The following is a 25,416-nucleotide window of genomic DNA, read 5'->3' as shown; positions in this document are numbered from 1 at the left end:
GCATAAATTGTTAAAGGTTAACTAGTTAGATACTAGTCCAACTAGATTTAAATATTTTTCTTTTCTTTACTAGTCTCTTCCTCCCCACCTCCCTTCTCTTAAAGAAAAGCTTTTTTTTTTTTTTTTCTGAATACTTCAGAAGGGAGTGGTTTGATGTGAAGGTTTTTTTTTTTTTTCCCCTTCAGGCTTTGAAAAGGAAAAGATGAAATATATGTTTATATATAACTCTGTTTCTGCATACCTCACTGGAGTCAAAACGCATTTAATTGTGTACGTATCCTTCAAGTGAGGAGCGGGGCTGGGTTTTTCTCCCCTTTCTTTTAAAAAAGTGACAGAAATTCTAGTGACTTTTGGGGGAGAGATATGAATAGATACGATGATTGAGGTTTTTTTTTTTTTTTCCAAAGGAGTCCATGTTTGATTCTCCCCTTTGCCCAGGCTTTTCGGTGATTTATAATTGTTGTAAATTCTATCTGCACTCTTTTCTGCTTTACCTCGCCCTCCCCTCCCCCCATGGCTCGACGATAAAATTCATCTGACTTGGGAAATTAATTTAGGGGTTAGGAGTACAGATTTTTAGAATAAAGGGGAAAGAGTCAAGTCGGAAAAATTGTGAAATTGTTTTCTCTTTTCTCCCTTTGCAGTCTATTTCCCTTTTCTCCATGATCTCCGACACTGGTACAGTAGAAGAAACTGAGGTACCGTGAAACAGGAAAGTCTCTGGGACTGAGAAAAAGAGGTAGGGGTCCCCCTGGCATTTTCATCCCACTTGCCTGGCGCATGATGTCCCACTGTATCACAGTGTTTATCTTAGGAGTGGAGCCGGGAATCGGATGGAAGGTTGGAAAGGAGTCCCAAAGTAGCTCTCTCATCCGGAGATCCAGCCGAGAAGTCCTCTAAAACTTGCCTCTTGAACAGGGCCGGCAAAGGAAGGAGGGCAAAAAGCTCCTTTCTACCCTTTTCCGTCCTTGTCACCTCTCCTAACTCCAGCTTCTTCCCATTCTTCTGATCTCCCTTTGCCCCGTCCTTGCTTCCCCTCCCTTGCCCGGGGTAGCCCTTTCTCTCCTGGGTTATTTCTCTGCCCCTTGAGTGGAGCTACCGTCCCCCCATTCCCCTGCAGGCCCAGCAGTGCTCAGGAGCACCTCAGGCGGGAGGGGTAGGTAGGCAGCAGACAGAAAGTAGGAATGACAGGGAATCCTGTGCCAGCTTTGCTTAGGAGGCTAGAAAATTCTTTATTGATGCGCCACCCCCCATACGCACACACTGATGCACTTGACCGAGCCAGGAGCTCTGTCTCTTTCTTAACCCGGCCTTTGAGAGTCTCCCGGCCGCCTCCTGCGTCGGTCCTGCGCCAAGTCTACCTCCTGTCCCTCCTCTGTTCGGTTCTGTCCTGTTCCTTCTCCGGTCCCTTTGTGCAAGGCCATCTGGGTATCCCCCTCTTTTTGTGCCGGGGCTTCTTTGTATGGATGACTTTATTTCCTCACCGACACTGACTCCCGGTCCTCCCTCCGGGCTCTCAGGCTCTGTCACCTCTAAGTGACTTTCCACCCCTGTCTTGTTTCTGTTTACTTCTGTCTTCTGGGCGCTGCCTCCATGTGTCTGTCTCTTCCTCTCGTGTGCCTGGCTCCCTCCTCTCCCTGGCTCCTCGGCGTGTGTCGGGGAGGAGTGTCCCCACGTGGATGTGGGCCACCCCTGCACACCGGGTGCGCCGCAGCCTGCCTGCCTCGGCGCCCCCTCCCCGTGGACGGGCACCCCTGCCCGCCCGCCGCCATGTGCCAGGAGCTGCAGGTGCACCCCTGTCCCCACATTCGTCATTCCTGCAAGTGTGCTTTGCGTGTGGATCTGCTCGTGGGCTCCCTTCTCTCTTCTGTCCACGTCCCCCTCTGTCCACCCACCTCTCCTCTCCTCTCTTCTCTCCCACCGACCTCTCTCGCTTTGCCTCCCTGGATCCTGGCTCCCGCCTGCCTCTCTACCTGCTCCTCCTGTTCTGGTGTCTGCCTGCCTGCCTGCCTGCTCCTCCCCGACTGGCTGGCAGCCTCGTTCTCTGGTTGTCTGTCTGCTCTCCTGGCTGTTTGCCCACCACTCTCTCTCCAGCCATCTGTCTCCCCGCCTGCCTGTCTCTGTCACTTTTTTAGCCTTCGTCTCTTGGTTTGTCTACCTTCCAGGCCCTGCCATGCTTCCCTATCTGGGTTTGCCTCTTATCTTTCTCCTCTCCGTGTTCTTCCCCTTGTGTATGCCTGCTAAGTCCGCGATTTTCTGCTCGCCTCCCGGAGCGTCCGTCTGCTCGCTGGTCCGCCCTGCCTGCTCTGCTGCTGCTGGCCGCCCCCTGCCCCGTCCAGTGCTCGCCTCCTTTTCCTCCAGCTGCACGTCCACTTGGGCTCCATGGAGGTGGCCTCACTACCCCAAAGCTGTCAGCAACTCCCTTGCCCTGACATCTCTGGGCCTTCCTGTCGCACCGCCTGCCCTGCCTTTCCCCGCTGCTGGCCTTCGCTCGGGGCGGGCCTGCTTCTGCTGCATCTTATCTCTGGCCCCTGCGATGCTCAGGCCACATCTCCGCTCAGGCCACATCTCCGGCCACATCAGGTCCACATCTCCACCCGCCTTTCTTCTTCTCTCGTGGTCTTGGTGCGTCCCTCCGCCTCCCAGTCAGTAGCCCACACGCGGCACAAACGGTGTGAGGCGCTAGTGGAGTCCCAGGCCATGTGGGCCACCCCCTGCCCCACCCCACCAGTCCCCTGCCCCCGAGGCAGCCGCCACTTCGTGCTTCTTGGACATCGTGCCAGATGAGGGTCTCCGAGGATCTCAGTCTCCCCTCCTCCCTGCCGTTTGCTGCCCTCCTCCTCCTCCTCTCCCAGTCCTGCCGGATGCTTCTTTCTCCGTCCCTTTGTCACTGGGCCTGCCGGTTCTTTTCCCGTCTTTTCGCTTCTACTCTAGGGCACCTGTCTTCCTGGCTGACCGGCTGCTCGCGGCTTGCTCGCACTGCCGGGACCTGGGACGCACCTGTCCCTCCCAGGGGCTTCTCCTCCGTGTAGGGAGCTGCCTGCAGAGAACCGAGCACCACCGACGGTCCCCTCACGTCCCAGCCATGCATCAGCTGAGACAGGACGTGGGGGCCCCCAAGGACCTGAAAAGTACCGAGTCCGTCCGTCGGGTGCGGTTACTAAGGGAGCCCACGGGCCCAGCTCATGTGCACGCAGAGTGCGGGCCTGCCCTGCCTCCCTGGCACGTCCGTGTGCACGCGGCGTGTGCAGCCCTCACAGGCCTCTGACTCTCCACCCCTGGGCCTGGGCAACGAGCGCGGCCCCTTCCCGATCTGAAACACCGCTTCCTCCTATGACTTTTCTCCCTCTGCCTCCTTCCCGCGGGCGCCTCTGCCCTGCCACCTCGGATGGGGAGGCTCAGTCCTTGGGGGGGAACAAAGACACAGCCTCTGTGCGGGTCTCTCCAGGGGGACGACAAGGAAACTTCTGCACAGGATGCACTGCTCTTTCCCTGCCCGCGTTCCTGAACCACACTGTGGCAGCCCCGGCCTCCAGGCCTCTGGCCCCTTTCCCACCCGCCCTCTCTCACTTCTCTTTTCTCGGTTCTGTCTTTCCCCTCAACTGTCTGTCTTGGGCTGCATTCGAGCGTCCCTCTGATTGGCCACCTTCCCCCTCTTCTGTCTGATTGGCCTGTATCCCTCCATCACCCCATCTGTCTGCTGGATTCTCCCTGTCTGCCTGCAGTAATGGATGTGATGGCATTTATCCGTCACACAGCCGCGTGCGGCCGCAGACTGTTATCACTTTGTCTTCTCTCTCCTCGTTCTCCTCCTTCCTTGGGCTGTCTGCCTTCTTGCTCTCCCCACACCCGTTTGTCCAGCCGCGTCTCTCTTGGCGCTCTCATCGGCCTCCCTGTCACTCATCACCCCCCCCAACAGCCTGTCTGTGTGTCCGTCCTTACGCCTTTTATCTGGGCCTGCACGTCTCCCCGTCCCTGGCCGCTCGTCTTCCCACCTGCCGGTGTCCACGTGGACGCCTCTCCCTCCTTGTTCCATCCCTCTGTACTTGAAAAACTAAAAATCCAGTACAAAATTAAAATGCCATACGACTCACAGCTAGAGGAGGATGGTTTTTGTTTTTACTGAGAAGACCATTAAGGTGAGAACAAGGAACTTAGGCACACAGCCTGTCAAATGCAAACCAGAAATCAGACGCCCCCTCCCGCTAAGAAAGAACTAGAAGAAAACAGTGAGGGACTCCTTAGCCACAAGAAGATTATTTCCTTAATGCAAAAGCAAGAAACGTACCCAGAGCAAGAGCTTCTAATCTTTTTTGGTTCGTGGAAAGTTACAAGCCCTTGAACAGCACAAATTTGAACCGCGTGGGTCCACATACGTGCGGATTTTTTTCAATAAATATATTGGAAGATATTTTGGAGATGTGCAATAATTTGAAAAAAAAACTTGCAGATGTGCTCTATAGCCTAGAAACATCGAAAAAATTAAGAAAAGTATAGGTATTTCACAAGTGCGTAAAATACACACAGGTACGATTTTATCATTTGCTACCTGAAAATATCACCCAAATCTTTTTTTTTTTTAAGTTCAAACTTATGCACAAAAACAGAGACCACGTGCTGTCTTTTTATCTTTAATGTCTGGTATTAGTAACTCACGTCCACCATGTATAAGGTCTCGAGGGTATAATGTCCTGTCAGGCAGTAGAGGCCAAGGTACTGAGAGATGGTTTGTCCCATAAACAGATGATGTAAACTTACGGAATCATTAAATACAGAACTATAGATGTATTTTCCTTACGATCGTCTTAATAGCATAGTATTTTCTTGCAACTTTATTGTAAGAATATGGTATATATACATGTAACATGCAAAATAGGGGTAACCAACTTTTATGGTATTGCTGGGGCCTCTGGTCGACCGTAGGCTGTCATTAGTCATGTTATGGGGGGGTTGAGAGTTTTTCCACTGCACAAAGGGTCAGCACCCCTAGGCCTCGTGCCGTTCAGGGATTTTGTTGGTATATGCAGAATACCACGTATATTTTTATGGTATTAGGAACACCCGGACGTCTGCGGACCCCAGGTTAAAACTCTGATGTAGGGACCAGTGACAGCGATTGGTTGGGCACAGACATGTCCTCATGTCCCCCAGGCAGGTCAAAGGACTGAAAAGATCACTCTGCACTCAGTGATTTTTCTACTCAAGGAAATGTTAAAGAGGTTCCTAGTTGTCTTTGGAGATATATAGATGAGGGATCATGAAAGTCACATAAATACGGAGGATATGCCAGACTTAATCATGGAATTTTATTTTATTTTTTTTTTTTTAGATTTTATTTATTTGTTTGACAGAGAGAGACACAGCCAGAGAAGGAACACAGGCAGGAGGAGTGAGGGAGGGAAAAGCAGGCCTCCTGCAGGGCAGGGAGCCAGATGCGGGGCTCGATCCCAGGACCCTGGGATCATGACCCAGGCCAAGGACAGTTGCTTAACGACTGAGCCACCCAGGTATGCCTCATCATGGGACTTCAGAGAGAAGGGTGCCTAGACCAGTGGTTTCCAGATGGCTAAGTAAGCTTGCTGCTTGTCTTTCCCTGGGAAGGTCTGTCCTTTGTTTTGAGATTACATGTTTTTCTATAGATTTTTATGCAGCGTAAATAATAGAATATACTATATTATACATAACAAGTATATGTTACGTGTATATGAATGCTTACAGATTAATAGCGTATTTGTTAAAAAGGTCCTTTCTAAAAATGAGATTGATCTGCATGGAAGGAGGGCCATCATAGATTTTATGAAGGAAAAGAAAGGAAGACTTTTTATACTTCTATACAATTTGAAAGTTTTTCAACATGTACTTCTTTTATAATCATACGACATTTTAACTTCCTTTTTAGTAAATAACAGAGATAGGTATATAGGTTTGAGTTTTGTTGTTCTTAACGTACTTAAGAAAAAGTCAGCAACTCCCATGTAGATCACTGACTTTTCGGGTTTTTGTTTGTTTGTTTGTTTTTACATTTTGCCGGTTATCAAAATCCAAAACTCTGGGATCTACAGCTTTAATCTACCTCTTCTTGATTTCACAAAGAACTTCAGTTCTTCGTGTATCACATTCATGTTTGGCTGTATTTGCATACCGCCCTGTACTGTGGTCTGCTTGCTAGTTTTCTTTAAGTCGTTCACTTTAAGTTAAAGGTCCTTCAGAATTTTTTTTTTTAAAGATTTTATTTATTTATTTGACAAACAGAGGTCACAGGTAGGCAGAGAGGCAGGCAGAGAGAGAGGAGGAAGCAGGCTTCCCGCTGACGAGAGAGCCTGATACCGGGCTTGATCCCAGGACCCGGAGATCATGACCTGAGCCGAAGGCAAAGGCTTTAACCCACTGAACCACCCAGAATTTTTGTTTTTAAAATTTTTGTTTTTAAAGTTTATTTTTGGGGCACCTGGGTGACTTAGTCATTGGGTGTCTGCCTTCAGCTCAGGTCATGATCCCAGGATCCTGGGATCGAGCCCCTCATCAGGCTCCCTGCTCGGCGGGAAGCCTGCTTCTCCCTCTCCCACTCCTCCTGCCTGTGTTCCCTCTGTCTCTATCAAATAAATAAATAAAACCTAAAAATTAATTAATTAAAAAATAAATATAGACCTTGCTACTCTAGCTAATGTAAAAAATAATTAAGTAACTAAGTTTATTATTATTTTTTAGTAATCTTTACACCCAGCATGGGGCTCAAAGTCACAGCCTGAGGTCAAGATTGCATGTTCTATCGACTGAGCTAGCCGGCACCCCAAACACATGTCCTTTAGAAGGTAAATTTCATGTGATTGAGAAAGAGTATCTATAAACCCTTGATTTGACAGTGTAATTACTTCCTAATTTATTTTACTTTTTAATATTTATTTATTTAGAGAGAGTACAAGCAGGGGGTGGGGCAGAGGGAGAGTGAGAGAGAGAGAAGCAGACTCCTCAGTGAACATGGAGCCCAAGGCAGGGTTCATTCTCATGACCCTGAGATCATGACCTGAGCCAAAATCAAGAGTCAGACACTTAACTGATTGAGACCCCCCACGCACCCCATTCCTTATTTATTTTAAGCTACAAGTAATTATTAAAGTAAAAATCAAGAGGAGCTCCTGGGTGGGTCAGTCAGTTAAGCACCTGCCTTCGGCTCAGGTCACGATCTCAGTCAAGAGCTCCCTCTCCCCCTCTCCTCTGCTTGTGCTCTGTCTCTCTCTCTCTGTCAAATAAATAAAGAAAATATTTATTTAAAAAACTCAGTAGAAATGAAAACATCTTGCCTGCAGTCAATGGTGTTGAGACCGTGTTGTAGGAAACCTCGTTTCATCTAGTTTTGTGGTAGAGAACGGGGGCCCACAAGTGGAAGGGATTGCCTGAGATCAAGTTGGTTGTTAGGGACAGAACCAGGACATGAGCCTCTACCTTCCAATTTCTAGTCTGCTGATCTTTCTACTACATATGAGATGACTTCTAAGTCAATGAGATGTCCTCAGGTCTTAAAAGAATTAATATATGAAAGTGATGGCCATATATATAACTTATTTTCTGTAACAACTGTATTGTAGAAGTGGCAGTAGTCAGCTTAATTGTGTCTAGTACACTTTTAAACTTTTATTTTTTAAGTTATGTGTCTGCTCAATGTGGGTCTTGAACTCACGACCCTGACTACTGACTGAGCCAGCCAGGCGCCCCTCTAGTACACCTTTAAACATACATGTTTTCTTTTTCTTCTTTTTTTTGTTGAGATTTTATTTCTTTATTAGAGAGAGAGCATAGGTAGGCAGAAGGACAGATGAAGAAGCGGGCTCCCCGCTGAGCAGAGAGCCTGATGCGGGGCTCGATCCCGGGACCCTGGGATCATGAACTGAGCTGAAGGCAGAAGCTTTAACCCACTGAGCCACCCAGGCGCCCCCAGAATCCCACTTCTTACCATCTACCCTGAGAAAGTCATCACACTTGTGCGTGCACATGAAGGCGCGTCCAGAAGATAACCTGTACAAAGACATCCATTACAGCATTATTTGTGAGAGCAAAAATTGAAACACCCACATCTCTGATAGTAAGGAATAGCTAAATCAACTACCCAGCAGATAAGAAGTCGGTTACATCTACGTGGTAGGATTCTTTCCTATATTACCGAACGGCAGAAAGCAATGTATACTTTGTAATATCATTTAGCTTATGTCCAAAGAAACTGAAATCAGTGCTGTATATTTCTAAAGACTCACACACACACATAAATATATAAATGCTTTTAAAAATTCTGGACATAATACCTATCAAATTGATAAGAGTGGTTACTTTTGGGAAAGAATAATGAGGGGTATTTAGCTCTATTTAGAATTCTGAATTTTTACAACAAAAAAATATTTATTATGGGGCGCCTGGGTGGCTCAGTGGGTTAAGCCGCTGCCTTCGGCTCAGGTCATGATCTCAGGGTCCTGGGATCGAGTCCCACATCGGGCTCTCTGCTCAGCAGGGAGCCTGCTTCCCTCCCTCTCTCTGCCTGCCTCTCTACTTGTGATCTCTCTCTGTCAAATAAATAAATAAAATCTTTAAAAAAAAAAAAAAAAGAAAAAAAAGAAAATATTTATTATGTGTGTGAACAGGCACACCTGGGCGGCTCAGTTGGTCGAGCAGGTGACTCTTGGTGTCTGCTCAGGTGTTGATCTCAGGGCCGTGAGATCGAGGCCCGTGTCAGGCTCCACGCTCGGTGCGGAGCCTGCCTCTACTGCTCCCCTCTATACCCCCTCCCTCACAAATACAAAAACCTTTAAAAAAAAGAAAAAGAATTTTAAGTAGCCCTATGATCTCATTAGCACGTGAAGCCAAGTGGGACAAAAGGTAGTATAATTTCTCTAAAGAAATCACTCTTCACTCATTTCTAACTCTTTGGGGAGAAAAATACAGAAGCAAGGTATAATCAATGAATGTGATGTAAGTTAAACTTTTGAAAACAATCGTGAGGTTCAAGTTTAAAAAGGAATAGAAGTAGGAAGGGAAGAAGGTATAGAAGATCACAGATATAATATGGTATTGTTGATGAGACAAAAAATATGTAAATATCCATGAAGTATTTCTAGAAGAATATATGAGAAACTGCGATAGTTACCACTGGGAAGGACAATATTTTCTCTCTGTGCATCTTTTAAAGCAGCCTGGGAATTTTTTAGTGACCAAGGGATTAGCTGGGAGGAGAGCCATTTGAGTTCAGACATAAACAAGCCAAACCGTTAATTAATTAACAATATGGGGTAGTGATCATTGCTATGGGCTGTGAAATCAGAATTGAGAGAAGAGAGATCTTGGTGGGGAGAGGGGGATCACTGAAGACCTTTCCTGTGTAGTTGCATCTGAAGTAGGCCCCCAGAGAGCACTAAGATTTACAGCAGATAGGAGGAAGAAGGGCGGTCTATGTCGATTAAGAAAGTACTTAGCAGGGGCACCTGGGTGGCTCAGTGGGTTAAGCCTCTGCTTTCGGCTCGGGTCATGATCTCAGGGTCCTGGAATCGAGTCCCACATCGGGCTCTCTGCTCTGCAGGGAGTCTGTTTCCTCCTCTCTCTCTCTGCCTGCCTCTCTGTCCACTTGTGATCTCTGTCTGTCAAATAAACAAAATCTTAAAAAAAAAAAAAAGAAAGTACTTAGCAGGGGCGCCTGGTGGCTCAGTGGGTTAAGCCTCTGCCTTTGGCTCAGGTCATGGTCTCAGGGTCCTGGGATTGAGCTCCACATTGGGCTCTCTGCTCAAGAGGGGAGCCTGCTTCCCCCCCTCCTGCCTGCCTCTCTGCCTCCTTGTGATCTCTTTCTCTCTGTCAAATAAATAAAATCTTTAAAAGAAAGAAAGTACTTAGCAAGTAGTGTGTTGACCCCATCTGGCTAGGGTGGTAAGGTCATGATAGAAAGTTCTAGTAGATGTTGGTAGCTCTTGAAAGGGTAAGAACTGTTGGTTTATCAAGTAAAGAGTAGAGGCCAGACCCTTGGAGGAACTTTGAAGAATGGGCGGGAGCGAAGAGAAGCCAAAGGGAAAACAGAAGTTGCTAGAATGGTAGGAGCGCCAGATAGGGTTACTATGGTGGAACGAGGAGACAGCTTCTGGAAGCAAGCATGATGGGTACCGTGGGTTGCTTCGTGGAGGGCCAGAAAGGCGCCAACTGATGCTCCTTGAATCGTACACACAGAGTTGCCATGTGACCCAGCGACTTCTGTCTTAGGGAGAAACGAAATACAAAAAGCTGTATATCGTTTTCCGCTTCTGCGAGAGGTCGGAATAGATCGATTCATAGAGGCAGAAAACAGAGTAGCATTTGCCCCAACTTGACGGGAGAAGACCTTGGGGAATGAGTGCTAATGGGTCGGAGTTTATTTTTGTAGTGACAAAAACACTCTGGAATGCGGGAGTGGGGATAGCTGCACAGTCTTGTAAACCTTCTACCAAAAGCTCGGGGGCGCCTGGGTGGCTCAGTTGGTGAAGCGTCTGCCTTGGGATCAGGTCATGATGCCAGAGTCCTGGGATCGAGCCCCGTGTCCAGCTCCCTGCTCAGCGGGGAGCCTGCTTCTCCCTCTCCCACACCCCCTGCTTGTGTTCCTTCTCTCGCTCTCTCTCTCTCTCTCTGTCAAATAAATAAATAATTTAAGAAATAAAATAAAAACTCTTGAACACTTTAAAATCATGAACTTCATGGGATATAAATTATATCTCAGCTTTTTTTTTTTTTTTAAGTGCAAACCGGGGAAAGTATTCTCTTTGGCAGTGTCACTTTTTTTTTTTTTTTAAGATTTTTATTTTTTTTTTTTCAAGATTTTATTCGTTTTTAGAGAGAGAGCACGAGTGGTGGGGAGGGGCAGAGGAAGAGGGAGAGAATCTTAGGCAGATTCCCTGCTGAGCGTGGAGCCGGAAACAGGGTTCGATCCCACGACCCTGGGATCATGACCTGAGCCAAAACCAAAAGTCAAGACCCTCAGCCCACTGAGCCACCTACATGCCCCAGATTTTAATTTTTTTTTAAAGTAATCTTCTACATCCAACACAGACTTAAACCCACAACCCCAAGGCCAAGAGTCCCAAACTCCACAACTGAGCCAGCAGGTGCCCCAGCAGCTGGTCATCCTTCAAGGGAGTTTTGGTGAGAGAGTCAGATAGCAACGAAAGATTATGAGAAACCTTAAAAATGTTACTTGTGAAGGTTTTTAATTGAAAATTTTTGATCTGTTATTGAGAACTATTCCAGTCTCCCAAGAATAGATGTGACATGTGTCAGCCATGAAGACTCTTCCAGGGGACATGTGACTCCATCGTCTGTAACAGACATGTAACAACAGTAATATTTTTTAAAGCCTTGTCTGATCTGTATACCGCTTTTTTTTAAATTTGTGTTTAAATGCCAGTGTAGGGGGGTGCCTGGGTGGCTCAGTGGGTTAAAGCCTCTGCCTTTGGATCAGGTCACGATCCCAGGGTCCTGGGATCGAGCCCCACATCAGTCTCTCTGCTCTGCAGGGAGCGTGCTTCCTCCTCTCTCTGCCTGCCTCTCTGCCTACTTGTGATCTTTGTCTGTCAAATAAATAAATAAAATCTTTTAAAAATTTAAAAAAAAATAAAATAAATGCCAATGTAGTTAACATATGGTGTTATATTAGTTTCAGAAGTCAAGGTCTGTGATTATAGTTGCCTAGAACACCCAGTGCTCACCACATCACGTGCCCTCCTTCGTGCCTGTCACCCTGTGCCCAGCCCCCCATCCCCTCCCCTGCAGCAACCCTCAGTGGGCTCCCTATGATTAAGAGTCTCTTAGGATTTGTCTCCCTCTCCGATTTCGTCCTGTTTTTCCCTCCCTTCCCGTACGATCCTCTGCTTTGTTTCTTAAATTCCACGTATGAGTGAGATCATGAGGCATATGTCTGTCTCTGACTACTTTCACTTAGCATTATCCCTTCTAGCTCCATCCATGTCCTCGCCAATGGCAAGATTTCATTTTTTCTGGCTGAGTAATATTCCCGTGTGTGTGTGTACCATGTCTTGATATATCTGTTCGTGTACCGATGGACACCTGCTGTGCTCCGTAATTGGGCTGTCGTAGATGATGACGCTATAAACATCAGGGTGCGTGAATCCCCTTGAATTCGAATTTCTGCGTCCTTTGGGTAAATACCAAGTAGTGCGATTGCTGGGTCATAGGGTAGCTCTATTTCTAAGTTCTTGAGGAACCTCCATGCTGTTCTGCAGAGTGGCTGTCCCAGCTTGCCCTCCAGCAAGAGCACAGGCGTGCTCCCCGTTCTCCACATCCTCACCAACACCCATCCTTTCCTGACTTGATACCTACATACTCTCCTCGATTCACTGATTAACCTTTTCCCCATTGACAAAATGGCACGAGCAGATGCTCCCGATCTGATTTCATTTTGGTTTTTGTTCGCTCGCTTGGGGGTTTTTCAGGCGTACGTTTTGGGTTTGTGCAAATATGTACTCCTGTGCGAACACCATTCCAGTAAAGATACAACGTATTTCCAGCACCCCAGAACTTTCCAGTGTCTTTCTGGTTTGTGCCTCTCCTAGAGACAACCACCGTTGTAAGTCCTACCCTGGTTCCCTTTTAACAACTTACGATCTGATGTGAGTTGCATAAAGCAGTAGAAAATCATACATGTAGTATAATCGCAACCATGTGGGAAAATACTAGGAGGATGTGGTTAAGACGTTAATACGAGTTTCTGCTGAGTGATAGGAATAACAGCGATTTTGTTTTGCATCTTTACGCTTGCCTACCTGGAATTTTCTGTGAAGGGCCCGTGTTTTACAACGAAAAATAAAACGAAGCTTAAAAAATTTTAACTTAAAAGACATACGGGAAGAGAAAGGATAGGAGATGACATCAAATATTTGGTCACAAAGTTCGGTGCGTTTACAGTAATGTGGCAAATAAGTCTAGAGACCACACATATGTAAAGGAATCTATTTCTTTTTTTCTTTTTTCTTTTCTTTTATTTTATTTTATTTATTAGAGGGGGAGAGAGCACATGAGCAGGGGGAGGGACAGAGGGTGAGGGAGAAGCAGGCTCCCCGGCCCAGGGATCATGACCTGAGCCGAAGGCAGATACTTACCAGACGGAGCCATCCAGGTGCCCCAAAGGAATCTGTTTCCCCATCTCTGGGGTTGACTCCAGGTCCCCAATCGTGGGGGGCCTGGAGCTTCCGCAGCCTGGCTGGGCCCCCCGACACTTCTCCTTCTGGCCACATGTGCTCGTCCTGGTCCTGTCCCTCATTCACTGAAGGGCACCTGGTTCAGTCCTGCCCTCGACTCCCTAACCGGAGACCTTTCTCTCCATTCCATGCCCGTCCCACCTCTGTACTTAATCTCTTCCGAAGTTCTAGATTCAAGCCCCCTGCTTTACTTACAACTTTCTGTCTCTCCCGCTCTCATCTCTGCTGTTCTTGGACCCATAAGACACTCTAATGCCTTCACCGTCCATTATCCCTGTCCAGCTCAGAGCCCATGCTTGGTCATTTCAGCCACTGTCTTGCCAGGGGTCTCCGTGCTCTGTCCTCGACTTCCTCCCACACACCTCGAACCATGGCCACTTCTGCTGCCTCTTTATACCCGGCATGCACAGCGCAGCCCAGGGAACCCCCCCACCCCGTCCCTGCTCAGAAATCCTTTGCCCTAGCCCGCCACCTTTCCATTCCCCATGGTGACTTTTCCCAACCTTCCTCCTCCAGGAGGAAACCTTCTCCTCACCTTCCAGAAGCCAGATCACCAGATGAGGGCTCCCCAGAAACAGCCACACCCAGACACTGAGCCTGTGGGCTTCCCTCCTCCCTCCTGTTGGTCCATTTGAAGCTGGTCCCTGAGGGGGGGTGGGGGGGGGGCCCAGGGCTCTGCCTCCCACCCCTGCTGCCTTCTTGGGGCCCAAGGGTTCACCGAGACCCTTACTGCTACTTCAACTTGCTCCTTCTCAACCACATCTCCTTGTCTTTAAAAGACGTCCTCTGGGGGCACCTGGGTGGCTCAATGGGTTGAGCCTCTGCCTTCGGCTCAGGTCATGATCCCAGAGTCGAGGGATCAAGCTCTCCGCTCAGCGGGGAGCCTGCTTCCCCCTCTCTCTCTGCCTGCCTCTCTCTCTACTTGTGATCTCTGCCTGTCAAATAAATAAATAAAATCTTAAAAAAAAAAAAAAAGTCCTCTGGACCCCCGCCACCCCCCACTGCCCTCCACCTCCCTGTGCCCACCGACAGCTGCGCTTCCTGAAGGAACGACCTGCCTCCCTATCCGGTGGCCTCCTTGAATCTCTGTTGGTACCTGCTGCCGCCAGGCGACCCCCAGCCCCTGGGCTGCCAATACAGAAGCTATTTCTGAGTCCTTCCCTTGCCACCCCCTTCTTGAAATAGTCCTCGCGTGGCTTCTGTGATCTCACATCTGCTTACGCTTCTATTGCTGGCTTTTCACGAAGCCTCAAATCACTGTCTTTCTCTTCTCCGATCCGTTCAGACCCACACTGCTGGTCAGGGAAGCTGAGAGGTCCTGCACGAAACGGCCAAAGGCAACCCCTTCCCCCCCTTGCGACATTGCCTTTTAACGGTGTCTTCACACTGCTCCACTGGCCGGCCAGCTGGAAATGCCGTCTAGCGGCAGCCAGCTCTTTGAGCAGGACCGCCCTGCCACCTCCCCTGGCTGATTAATTGTCTTTGAGATTATAGATTTGTCACGGTCAATGCCAACCCCACGCTGGCTCCCTCCTGCCCCTTGGCTGGGCTTGGGCCTTTTTGCCATCTAGCTTTCCAGACAACGAGAGTCATTTTGGGGTTTTGTTGTTGTAGTCGTTTTGTTGTTGTTTGTTGTTTTTTTGTTTTTTTAAGATTTACTTATATACTTGAGAGAGAGAGAGCACGCATGTACGTGAGCAGGGAGGGGGCAGAAGGAGAGAGACATGGGGACGTGTGTGACACAGGGATGTGAGGGCCTCCCTCCCAGGGCTGTCGGGATCAGGGGAGCTACCTTGCAGAGAGCGCGGGCTGTAAGACGCGTGACAGTTGGTAGCTGTCACCCTAAAGCACCCTGTCCACGGTGGGCATTTCTCACCGTGCAGAGATTCACTTAGCGCGAATGAAGGCGAGAAGATCTGCAGCCTGGGGTACGAACAGCACCTCCCCCGAAGGCCTGCCTGTAGCTTCTCCTGCTCCCAACGGTTGGCCCCATTTCCAGGCTCTTCCCCGGGGCCAGACAGTGGGTTGTCATCCTCGTCTCCTCCTTCTGCCCCGCATCGGCCCCCATGTAGTCATGGAGCTGGGTGATTCTGTCTTCACTCTGGTCCGCCTTCCCTGACCCCCACGGCCCTGAGCTTAGTCCCCGCCACCTCCATCCCTCTCCAGACCGTCCCCACTTTTCTCCCCTCCCGTCCCTTCTTTTGACATTGTAGGCAACTCACCGCTTTATAATGCAGTTCTGACTGTGCTGTTCTCCCTAGAAAACCCGTAACCCTGGAGCAGTTCAAAGGGTGAATTTTACAGCCCAGCAAACAAACCAAAGCCAGGTTCGGAGAGCCGCAGCAGACCTGGTCTGGCCTCCACACCCCTCATCGCCCACCCTCCCTGGCCTCTGTCTCTTACCCTAAACTCTGCCCTATGCGTGCTGTTTATTCTTTGTGGGAAGCCTTCTGTCCTCTCCTGCTCCTCCCTCGACTTTAGCTCTCAGCTGCCGGTGATGCCTCTCCCAGATGCCCTCACTGATCTCCCCAGACGTGCCTCATCTTAGCCTTTTTGTAGCATTTATCACCTCTTTGAGTAAATGCCCTGGGCTGAGCACCAAGGGAGGGAGGTGTGGGGCTGTCTGCCCCCGGGAGCTTCGAGTCTATGAAGGGAGGAAAGGGACACTAGACTGAATTACACTAAATACTTCCATTGCATTGAGAGAGAGAGAAGGAATGTTTGACATGGCTGGAGGGGTCTGGAGGAGGTGACGCTGAGCAGAGCCTCTAGGGGACAGAAGCTGGGGCAAGCCAGGAGTGGGGGGGGTGGAGTGTTCGGAACAGTGGGGGCCAGCGGGGGAGACAAGGTCTTGCCAGAAGGGAGCCTGGGGGGTTTCAGAAGATCTCGCGTCCAGCCCAGATTTACTACAACGTAACTCTGACCCCTTCCCTCTGAGCAGCGAGGCCTAGTCCCCCTGGATGGGAGGCTTGCTTCCTCCTGCTTGTCCAGAGCTTGTGCTCTAGCATCCCACCCCCGGGGAGGAAGGTCACGCTGCCTCATGGGGGGGCCACACAGAGGGATGCCCACGGCCAACAGCACCTGGGGGCCGTGCCCCTGAGCCACTTTGCAGGTGAATCCTGCAGCTCCACGTGCCACTGGCCTGGTTCCCCAGACCCTGCCCACATCCCAGGTCCATTAGGAAAATAAAGATCCGGGCCCTTTGAAGGCCCCCAAGTCTTGGGCTGGCTTTGAGCAGCAGCCACCGGCAGCTGGACCAGGCTGGCGTCCTGTGTGTGTCCAGCAGCGGGTGGCAGGTGGCGCTCGCTTGGTGGCTAAGTGGACGGCCCTCATCAGGCCTTGGCTGGGAGCCCACCGCGGCTACTCACCGCGTATTTGTGTGACCTTTGGCAAGTCCGTTCATCGCTCTCTGCTCCCGTGTCCTTCGCTGCGCAGTGTGCACAAAACAGTGTTTCCGTTTGTTGTGATGGCGGGTGATGGAGTAAGTGACGAACGCAGGCGAACGCAGGTCTCCAAGCAATACAGACCGGCCGTGGCAGCGTCGGGACAAGCCTCAGGGCGGCTGACCGTGACTCTGTGGAGTGGCTCTGTTTCTGGTTTTAGAGCAGGTGCATGCGTGTGCGTGCACGTCTCTGTGCTTGTCTCTGCGCGCGCGTGCGCGTTTGCCTGTGTGCGCGCGTCTGTGCGCACGCGCACGCACCTGCCGCATCCGCTTTCAGTCCCATGTGCCGCGGCGCTGTCTCTGTGTTCACCGTTTATCCCACGAGACGGCCGAGCCCAGGGCCCGACCCGACCCTCCTGCATCCGCAGGACCCGAAGCAGGCCCGCACGCGACGCGCGTGACAACTGTGTGGTTAATGAGTGCGCGCGCAGCGCTTGCACGAGACGTGCGAAGACAACCCCGGTTCTGACCGGCTCCCGACCCGCTGTCTGTAGGGTCCCTCCGCAGCTGCGGCCCCTGCCTTTGTCGTGCGCGTCAACAGAAAACACGCTGTCCCTCCGCCCTCGCCCCCAAGGGTCCTGTACTACCTGCGTCCTCTCAGATGTGCTCGGGGGTCGGCCAAGGACTGCTGGGAAAATACTGAAGCTTCACCAGGCCACTGCTTAATTGCGGGCAGCGGTAGGATAGACAGCTCAATGAGACAGAACGTGTGCTTGCTTTAGAATGAGTCTTTTTTTTTTTTTTAAGATTTTATTTATTTGACAGAGATTACAAGGAGGCAGGCAGAGAGAGGGGGAAGCAGGCTCCCCGCTGAGCAGAGAGCCGGATGTGGGGCTCGATCCTAGGACCCTGAGAACATGATCTGAGCCGAAGGCAGACACTTAACCCACTGAGTCACCCAGGTGCCCCTAGGATGAGTCTTATTTTACTTGTCACTTCGTCCTTCCGTTCATCACTGTTTGTTACAGGCCGGTGTGCTTTGCATCAGTCCTCATACTCAGCAGAAGGAGACGCTGAGGCAGTTGAGTTAGTGCGAGACCTGGGGCATCCACTTGTGACTTGCCCTGAGGGTGGAAACCTTTTCCAGACCCAGACCTACTCCGTGGCCCGGTACTGTCTTCATTCAGCTTTCACGCGTGTGGGTTTTATCCTGTGACAGCAGGCCGCCCATGCAAGGACATGAGGGTCTTGACTCTCCTCAGCGATCCGTGCTCACAGGGACGGCCGCTCGTAGGAAATCTCAGCCAGCTGAGTCCCTTGATGTCACTGTGGTTGACTGAGGACAGGCCTGTCACTCCGCCTGTCACCGCACCCGGCTGCAGAACGAAGGAGGTCACCACAAGAGGACTTGGAGCCCATGCTCGTGTGCTGTCGACTTTCTAGATTTCTGACGAGGCGTTTATTTACATTCTCCTCCTGCAAAGAGCGGGCCTTGGATGTGTAGGGAACAGGGGAATGTCTCGTAAAAAGCTTCACTTGCGCACACACACACACACAGACACAAACACGTCGGTAAGTATCACTAAGGGAGTGTACCGTATCCTCGTTGAAATGCGCGCTCTGTATTCCTTCCACAGCTCTGCACGTCGCCCTAAACACCCGCATCTGTCATCAGAGCCCCTACCTGTGCCATCCGGTGGGTTTTATCCCTCAAACTGGACTCCTTTCCCACTTGTGGACAAAACCTAGACTGGAATGTGGCCTAACGCTAATGAAACAGTAGCCACCTGGTGTTTCCTTTTTCTGGGTCCTTCCCTCCCACCTGTCCATTTCAGGGAACCACGTTTGATTGCGACCTCTTTAGAGCTTGGGTGGGGTTTCCCTCCCTTGCCCCACTCCGGACCCCCGCAACCTGCCTCTGTGGGTGATGACAGCCACCTGGTGGCCATATGGGGGAATGGCAGGTGGATTCCCCCCAAAAGGGAAAGAGGGGAAGGCCTCTAGCGAGTGGTCTTCCTTCTGAGGGAACAGGGACAGGGAAGCCTGTGATAGCGTGGGAACTAGATGTCCTGCTTCTCGGTCTCACCTTGCCTCCCAGGACACAACATCCCATCCACACTCGTTCTTATGGACAGATGAATTCACTCAACAGTGGAGGACATTCCATCAAAATTTATTGAGCAGCCACTGTGTGCCCGACACTGGGAATACGGTGGTGACCAAGATGGACACGGGCTCTGCCCTCGTGAGCTTAGAGTCCAGCCGCCAGCCAGCCGATCACATCCGTAATCTTAAAATTTACACTGGATTAGTACTCTGAAATAAGTGTGATGCTAAGAAACAATCTAATAGAAAACACTGCTTTCTACACCGAGGAGTCAGAAGAGATCCCGAGGAAGAAGCATGTAGGGTCAGCTAGTTGGGGGATGGCAGGAAGCGTGTGGAGGCAGAGGGAACAGTGTGTGTGAGGACTCTGAGGCAGGGAGACACTCCGTGGGCTGCGAGACAGCCCGTGTGGCTGGGACACAGGGAACAGGAGAGGCATTGGCAGGGGAGGGGGCACCTGCTGGTTTGTGCAACATCTCTGGATGGACGGGACTTTGTTCCTGAAGCACCCAGGAGGCACTGAAGACTCTGAAGGAAGGAAAGTCAGATGCCTGGGTTTGGTTCTCAGCGCTCACTCAGGCTGCTGCGTGGGGGTCAGATGTGGAATTGGGAGGCTGGTGGGAACGTGTGCACGGCAGTCCGGCCAAGCGGTGATGACGGCCGAGAGGAAGAGGACGTGTCCCAGAGGCACTGCGGAGCTGGGGTCTATTGGAGAGTGACCAGGGTGCGAGGAGAGGAGGGCGTTTCCAGCAGGAGGCGCTGTGGTGGGAGACTCTGGGGGTGCGGGGGGTGGGGGGCAGTTTAGGCAGACCGGAGGCTGGTGCTGGAGCAGCAGCATAGCTTGGGTTCTCCAGTCGGTGTCACTGAGAGGACAAGATACACGTGAGACCACTGCAGAGCTGACTGCACATCAGAAAGCTTCTGTGAATTCACGGCCTCTTGTATCACATGGGCCCGAGTGGAAGCCCTCAGTCTCCCATGATTCAGAAAGTGCTGAGGCCGGGACAGGTCTCCGCCTCTGGCCATGCCTTTCCTGGCCAGCCTCTCCGAAAACGCCTGGGCAGCAGGCCCAGTGCTTCCTCTCCCCTGTCTGGGCTCTGGTGCCCCCCCCCACCTCCTGCCCCACTCTGGCCAGGCAGGCCCATGCACCTCTCTCCCTGATCCTTTCTGGCCCAAGACTGTTGAGAAATTCACCTCCTGTCATCCTCATTCCCCTCCCTCACCGGGGTTAAAGGAGACGAACCCGGCCACTCTCAGCCTAAGACAGGGAGAGCCTCTCTACACAGGAAGAACATCAGCTTCAGATTTAGACTTGAGTTTGCACCCTGGCCACTAACTAGTGTGCCTTCCTGCCACTAAATCTTGCCGAGCTTCAGGAGTTCCCTCTACTTGCTGGATGGGATGCTGCCTGGGGTCATCAATCGTTTACTAAAGCCAAATATGGAAAGAATCTTTTAAGCTTCAAAAAGAAATCTAAAAATCGTGTAAAATCGTGGCGATGGTGCCCATCTCTCGGAGTAGTTTTATTTAAAAGGGTGTACGAGGCACGTACCATAAGCTCCGGACTGAATTACCGACTACCCCTTCACTTCCTTTCTTCCCCTTGGGGTTTCAACTATCAAGTTCAGAAGGCAGATCAGCCAGTTCCGTATGGCCAGCGATGGACACTTCCCGTTCCTGTCTGTGGCAGTCCCATCCTCCTGCAGCCGTCCCCATTCCCATCACTGCCATGAAACTTCTCCCATCCCTCATCCCTGTGTAGGACTCCTCCCTTTCCGACCATCAGAAAGTTCTGCCTGAGCTCTGGCTGTCTCCCTAATCCAAAATACCTCATCTTCTTGTGTCACTCCTGAGAATGAATGAATGTGCTTCTAGCATTCTCCCTAACTTTGAGCTAATCACAGTGGGCCTGGGAAGTAGGACCTGTACGCTTCAGAGGGACACGGGAACCTCAGGCCAGTTCCCAGAGTGGAGTGGAGGTCTACGTCCCGCACTCCGCCCCCACCCCCTTCCAGGGCACAGAAACAGCCAAACTCAAAATACATCCTGAGTCTACATAAGCTTTCGGCTCCACTCCTACAGCTCTGTGAGGTCATCATTGAAGTAGAGCAGAATGGCAGGTGTGTAGAGGGCACTGTCCATGTTGAGATAGTCAAAATCTTCACCCTCATCCCGGATCCCGTTCTCTTCCAGGGTGAAATCCATGTTCAGTTTCTTGCCCTCGTACTTCCATGTATAGCTGGCTGCGTGTGCATTATAGGGGAGATAGCGGTGCAGGATCTCCCACATGGACTCCTCGGCCCCCACCTGCAGAACATGAAAGTGCCCCCACCCCCAGCCCCGATTCTGGATGAGACACACACAGGTGCATGTGGGCCCCAAGCCAAGGCCAGGAGCACAGATGGTAGTGCTGGGACCAGCATGTCTCCCTTGGCAGCCTCTCCCAAATGAAGCCAGAGCGCCAACATGCTTTGAATAGCCCCAAAGTGTCACCTGTCTCTGTGGCAGCCACTTCTAACAAACAGATGGCCCTGAAGGGTCAAAGTCACTGCCCCCTTTCCCCATCCCTTCCTCAGAGAACATTAATAAGAGTCCGACTGCAAACGCTACCCAAAACACAGCTCCCACTGGTTACGGAGAGCCGATGGCCTAAACATCTCCGAGGTTCGCTGGGACGCCCAGTTCCCGCCGACCTGCTGCCGCCGGGTTCTCACCTCCAGCGTGTGCTCCTGCGACGTGAGCGTGTTAATGATGCGGATGTTGCGGGTCTTGGCAGACAGCCGCCCCACCTCATAACGCACCCCCTGCCACCAGGGCTTCCCGAAATCATTGGCCCAGTCTGAACGCGGCAGCTGCGGCGGGACGTGCAGGAAGTGGCCCCGGGGGGTGCGGTATCTCAGGGTGCCGGTCAGCGGGTCGACGTGCTTGCGGATCTTTAAAGCAGCGATCGCGGGAGATCGATCTCCCCCGATCTCCGGCTCCAGCCAGCTCCCGCCTTTCCCCCCGCCCCGTCCCGCGCTCCCGCGGCCCGATTCCGCCCTCCCACCCCGGGCTCCGGCAGGACTCACGTCTCCGGTCTTCGCGTCGAACCAGTGGCTGATGTCCTGGCCCGCAACTTCAATGATGGGTTTTAGCAACAGGTCTCCTGGGAAGGAGCAGCCGCCGTCAGTGCCAGCCGCCCAAGGACCGGGCACCTGCCCCCCAACCCCCGACGCACACCCTGACCCTGGCGTAAGGCGCGGCCCTGACCCTTGTACTTGCGAGCCAGCGGCGTCAGGTCGTACACGGATCCCAGGTAGGACACCCACAGGTCTTCCGGCACGTTGTGCTGGGCCACCTCGGCTGGCGTGAAATAGCGACGCTGGAAAAACTCAAAGTCCGGCCCCTCCACGAGGCCTCGGCGCGGCATGGCTCTTGCACTACCGGCCACCCGCATCTCTGGTCGCTTCATCGCCCCTCAGCACGCACTCGCTCACTCACGGCATCTTTCCCCTGGCGAGCGCGTGGGCCCGCTGACATGGAAACCATTGTCCCTCTCCGGCCACCGTCTACTGAGATCGGACGTGGGCGCGGGGGGGGCGGGGGAGGGCGGGAGCTGTGCGCGCTCACGGGAAATGTAGTGTGAGTCTGGCTTTCAAGTAACTGAGTTCCCTCCTCCAGAGGTCCGGGGGAAAGCGCACGCCCCCCGTTTTCAGAGTGGTCTGGGCTGGAGCGGATATTTAGGACTGACTGGCGAGGCAGAAAAGCAAGGGAGGATGGGGTGGAGTGCGATGACAAGAGGAGGTCATTCCGCTCAATTCCAGGCCTCCTGAAGGAACTGTATGAACCTAAAGCGGTGAAACTTCTCGCGATATATTAAGACATCCGGCGCCATAGGGCGCAGTGAGCCCCGGCGCCGGAGGAGTGGGAGAAGCTCGCGAGATCTCTGCAGTTGCCCCGGAGACGACGACGAGGGGGAGGAGGAGAGGTGATCTCGTGAAAGAAAAGAGGTCGGGAGCACTCGCGAGATCTCAGACCAACGGACTCGAAAGGTTCTTAGGAAGTTGACGAGACCTGAAGAGGCCCCGGGGCAAATGGCCGGGGCTGGACCAACCATGCTGCTACGAGAGGAGAATGGCTGTTGCAGCCGGCGTCAAAGCAGCTCCAGCGCCGGGGTTAGCGCGGGCTCGGGTTCTGGGATCGAGGGGCAGCCTGGGGGCAAGATGGGGGGCCGGAGGGGGAACCACAGCTCCCGGCAGCCTCTGGGCTGGGTGGGAGCGCCCCGCGGGCTGTCGGGAGCTGTGGTTCCGCGGCGGGGCGGGTGGGGGGGGCGGTGCCATCTCAGCGCGTGTCCCGCCCCGCGCAGGACTCGGACGGGGAGCGCGAGGACTCGCCGGCCGCGCGGGCCCGCCAGCAGCTGGAGGCGCTGCTCAACAAGACGATGCGCATTCGCATGACAGATGGACGGACCCTGGTCGGCTGCTTCCTCTGCACCGACCGCGACTGCAATGTCATCCTGGGCTCGGCGCAGGAGTTCCTCAAGCCGTCGGGTCAGTGCCTGGGGGATGCACGCCCACCTGGTGCGGCGGCGCTCCCTCCTGGGAGGCGCTTCCCGCGCACGGTCTGGCTGCACCCCTGCTTTCTGGGGCTGGAAGGGGCGGGACCGACGCCGGCCTGCCTCCCTGACGCTTTGCCCCTTCTTTCCAGACTCCTTCTCTGCGGGGGAGCCCCGTGTACTGGGCCTGGCCATGGTACCCGGCCACCACATCGTTTCTATTGAAGTGCAGCGGGAGAGCCTGGTGGGGCCTCCCTATCTCTGACCGCGGCCGCGCGTGCTCGGCAGACCATTAAACCTGCAACGAAGTGCCTTGTGTCCGAATGTAGCTGGCGTGTCGGGAACACTGTCAGCGCGCCTTCCCCACCCTGGACGTGCAGGCCCCAGGGTGGGCCCCTCCATCTTCCCTCCCACGCCACTGCTCCAGGACTGCGCCTGGAGGGGGTGTCATCCTGCTCCGGAAGGCCCATTGTTTCCCTCCCCGGCCTGGCAACACCGAGTTCCTCCAAGCTGGGGTCAGAGAACGGGCTCGGGTCCCCAAGGGGAGCAAGGCAGGCGATAGAGGCCGGGCCCTCTCCACTCTATTGAGGGGGAGGTAACTTGAGAGTCAGGGACAGAGCTCTGGGGTCTGGCCAGGAAGAACAGGCCACCGCGATAAGGGAAGGCCCCCGGGAGGCTGAAGGATGCGCTCCGCAGCCCTGGCCCCATGTTGTTTCCTGCTTCTGGGCACAGGGCAGGAGTGACAGGAATTGTGCCATCCTCCTATTCACAGGATCCCAGGGACGCATTCAGCTCATTCTTTATTGATGTGCGGTCGCTCCCCCTCCAATCTCGCCCCCTCAGCCCGTAGATCCCAGAGGAGCTGCACCAGCAGAGGGACCACACGAGGTTCAGTTGTCCTGAGGGACGGGAGAGTGGGGGATGGGGGTGGGCAGGGTCCAGCCCAGATGTTCAGGATTCAGGGAGAAAAGTGGGTTTTCTGGGGTGTGGCGGATTTCCGCCAGCTTTGGGTCCACGAAGGCTCCGGTTTCCCTGAGGGGATGCTGGAACCCGGCTTAGGCACAGGTGGCAGCGCAGTAGGTCAGGAGACACCCCCCACCCCGTTTTTTTTCAAGTCCTTGGGCCAACTGGAAGTGGGGGCAGTCGTCAGGGTGGTTCTTGACTCGCGGGTCCTCAGACCCAGACCTTTCCTGATGTGGGAGCGGCCTGGGCCCCTGGTGAGGCCCGGGTCTGCCGCGGCTGCGGGGCGCGCCGGCGCCGGTAGAGGGCTCGGCTGTAGGGCACGAGGCAGTCGGCCAGGCGGAGGCGCAGGCAAAGGCGGCGGTAGCTGGCCAGGGCTAGCACGAGCAGCGGCACGAGGAGCAGGAATCCGGTGACCAGCAGGGCCGTGAAGCCCGGGTCCCGCAGGTGCGCGGTGCAAGGAGGTGCCTGGGAGCGCAGGAACTGTGGGAGGAGAGCAGGCGTCAGGCCCAAGCCGGCGGGACAGACCGGGAGGGGAGCTGCGGCCCGCGGACCCCACCGCCACCCGCGCACGCAGGGCCGAGCTCACCTGGGAGTGGCAGAGGAAGCCGAAGCCGAGCATAGTGACAGCGGGTAGCAGGATGGTCCCCAGCACCAGCGCCAGCAGGAGGAGGTTGAAGGCGGCCACCAGCAGATTCTGGGCCGTGACCAGCACAGCGCAGGCCCAGCAGTCCAGGGGGTCCCGAGGCTCTGGGCCGCCACCGGCAGCCGGTCGCTGTGCGCCGGGGACATCCGCCATGGCCTGCCTGGCTCCCGCCCGCCGGGGCCGCGGCCCTTATAGCCCTCTTTCCTGCCCCTCCCCCGGCCTAGCCTCTCCCCACCCCCCCTCATCCTGGAATGCAGCTCCAGGATTAGGCACCCCCCAGCCCGAGGAGCGGACCAGCGCTCTGGACATTCCACAGGCGCCTCGGGGAGGGGCTCGCCCCGCCGGGGTCTGCGCAGCCGGGCCCCGCAGCCCTCCCCCGCGTGCGCGCCCCGCGAGCTCCAGCACGTTATCAAAACCGGGTGTTTTTCTCTGATTTTATTTTTCATATTAATATTCTCACACAAAAATCACCGAAAATAGGGGTAGGGTTGGGAAGACCCCTCTGCCCCTGGGGCAGAGAGACAGTGCAGTGCGAGGGGGCGGGGCTGTAAACCCCCCAGCCCTCCGCAGCCCC

The 25,416-nt window shown here is 53.2% G+C and overlaps 3 protein-coding genes across 3 annotated transcripts; 1 reads left to right on the top strand and 2 right to left on the bottom strand.

Moving 5' to 3' along the window:
* Positions 1 to 17,580: 17,580 nt before the first annotated feature.
* Positions 17,581 to 22,251, bottom strand: LOC111161098 (cytochrome b5 domain-containing protein 1). Its single transcript, XM_022524580.1, has 4 exons — positions 21,952 to 22,251; positions 21,771 to 21,847; positions 21,417 to 21,635; positions 17,581 to 21,009 (listed from the first exon to the last, which is right to left on the bottom strand). Exons 1-4 carry the CDS (start codon positions 22,151 to 22,153, stop codon positions 20,779 to 20,781), a joined length of 729 nt encoding a protein of 242 aa, XP_022380288.1. The 5' UTR covers positions 22,154 to 22,251; the 3' UTR covers positions 17,581 to 20,778.
* Positions 22,252 to 22,505: 254 nt separating this feature from the next.
* Positions 22,506 to 23,547, top strand: LOC111161099 (N(alpha)-acetyltransferase 38, NatC auxiliary subunit). The gene is made up of 3 exons (XM_022524582.1): positions 22,506 to 22,856; positions 23,048 to 23,231; positions 23,389 to 23,547. Exons 1-3 carry the CDS (start codon positions 22,776 to 22,778, stop codon positions 23,499 to 23,501), a joined length of 378 nt encoding a protein of 125 aa, XP_022380290.1. The 5' UTR covers positions 22,506 to 22,775; the 3' UTR covers positions 23,502 to 23,547.
* Positions 23,548 to 24,353: 806 nt separating this feature from the next.
* On the bottom strand, positions 24,354 to 25,015 carry LOC111161211 (transmembrane protein 88). Its single transcript, XM_022524793.1, has 2 exons — positions 24,786 to 25,015; positions 24,354 to 24,679 (listed from the first exon to the last, which is right to left on the bottom strand). The coding sequence occupies exons 1-2, from the start codon at positions 24,993 to 24,995 to the stop codon at positions 24,410 to 24,412; spliced, it is 480 nt and encodes a 159-aa protein (XP_022380501.1). The 5' UTR covers positions 24,996 to 25,015; the 3' UTR covers positions 24,354 to 24,409.
* Between the last annotated feature and the right edge of the window lie 401 nt (positions 25,016 to 25,416).

The sequence above is a fragment of the Enhydra lutris genome, unplaced genomic scaffold (assembly GCF_002288905.1).
Source record: "Enhydra lutris kenyoni isolate GAN:26980312 unplaced genomic scaffold, ASM228890v2 scaffoldscaffold82, whole genome shotgun sequence".
Classification (NCBI taxonomy): Eukaryota; Metazoa; Chordata; class Mammalia; order Carnivora; family Mustelidae; genus Enhydra; species Enhydra lutris.
This window is presented reverse-complemented; position numbering and strand designations above follow the sequence as displayed.

Bases quoted from the DNA above. Each gene is read 5' to 3' on its own strand.
- LOC111161211 (XM_022524793.1), bottom strand. From the start codon at position 24,995: ATGGCGGATGTCCCCGGCGCACAGCGACCGGCTGCCGGTGGCGGCCCA. The intron at 24,680-24,785 runs GTGAGCTCGGCC...CTCCTCCCACAG, and splicing joins GCTTCCTCTGCCACTCCCAG to TTCCTGCGCTCCCAGGCACC.
- LOC111161099 (XM_022524582.1), top strand. From the start codon at position 22,776: ATGGCCGGGGCTGGACCAACCATGCTGCTACGAGAGGAGAATGGCTGT. The intron at 22,857-23,047 runs GTTAGCGCGGGC...CGCCCCGCGCAG, and splicing joins AAAGCAGCTCCAGCGCCGGG to GACTCGGACGGGGAGCGCGA. The intron at 23,232-23,388 runs GTCAGTGCCTGG...CCTTCTTTCCAG, and splicing joins GGAGTTCCTCAAGCCGTCGG to ACTCCTTCTCTGCGGGGGAG.
- LOC111161098 (XM_022524580.1), bottom strand. From the start codon at position 22,153: ATGAAGCGACCAGAGATGCGGGTGGCCGGTAGTGCAAGAGCCATGCCG. The intron at 21,848-21,951 runs GTCAGGGCCGCG...GCTCCTTCCCAG, and splicing joins GCTGGCTCGCAAGTACAAGG to GAGACCTGTTGCTAAAACCC. The intron at 21,636-21,770 runs GTGAGTCCTGCC...GCTGCTTTAAAG, and splicing joins TCGACGCGAAGACCGGAGAC to ATCCGCAAGCACGTCGACCC.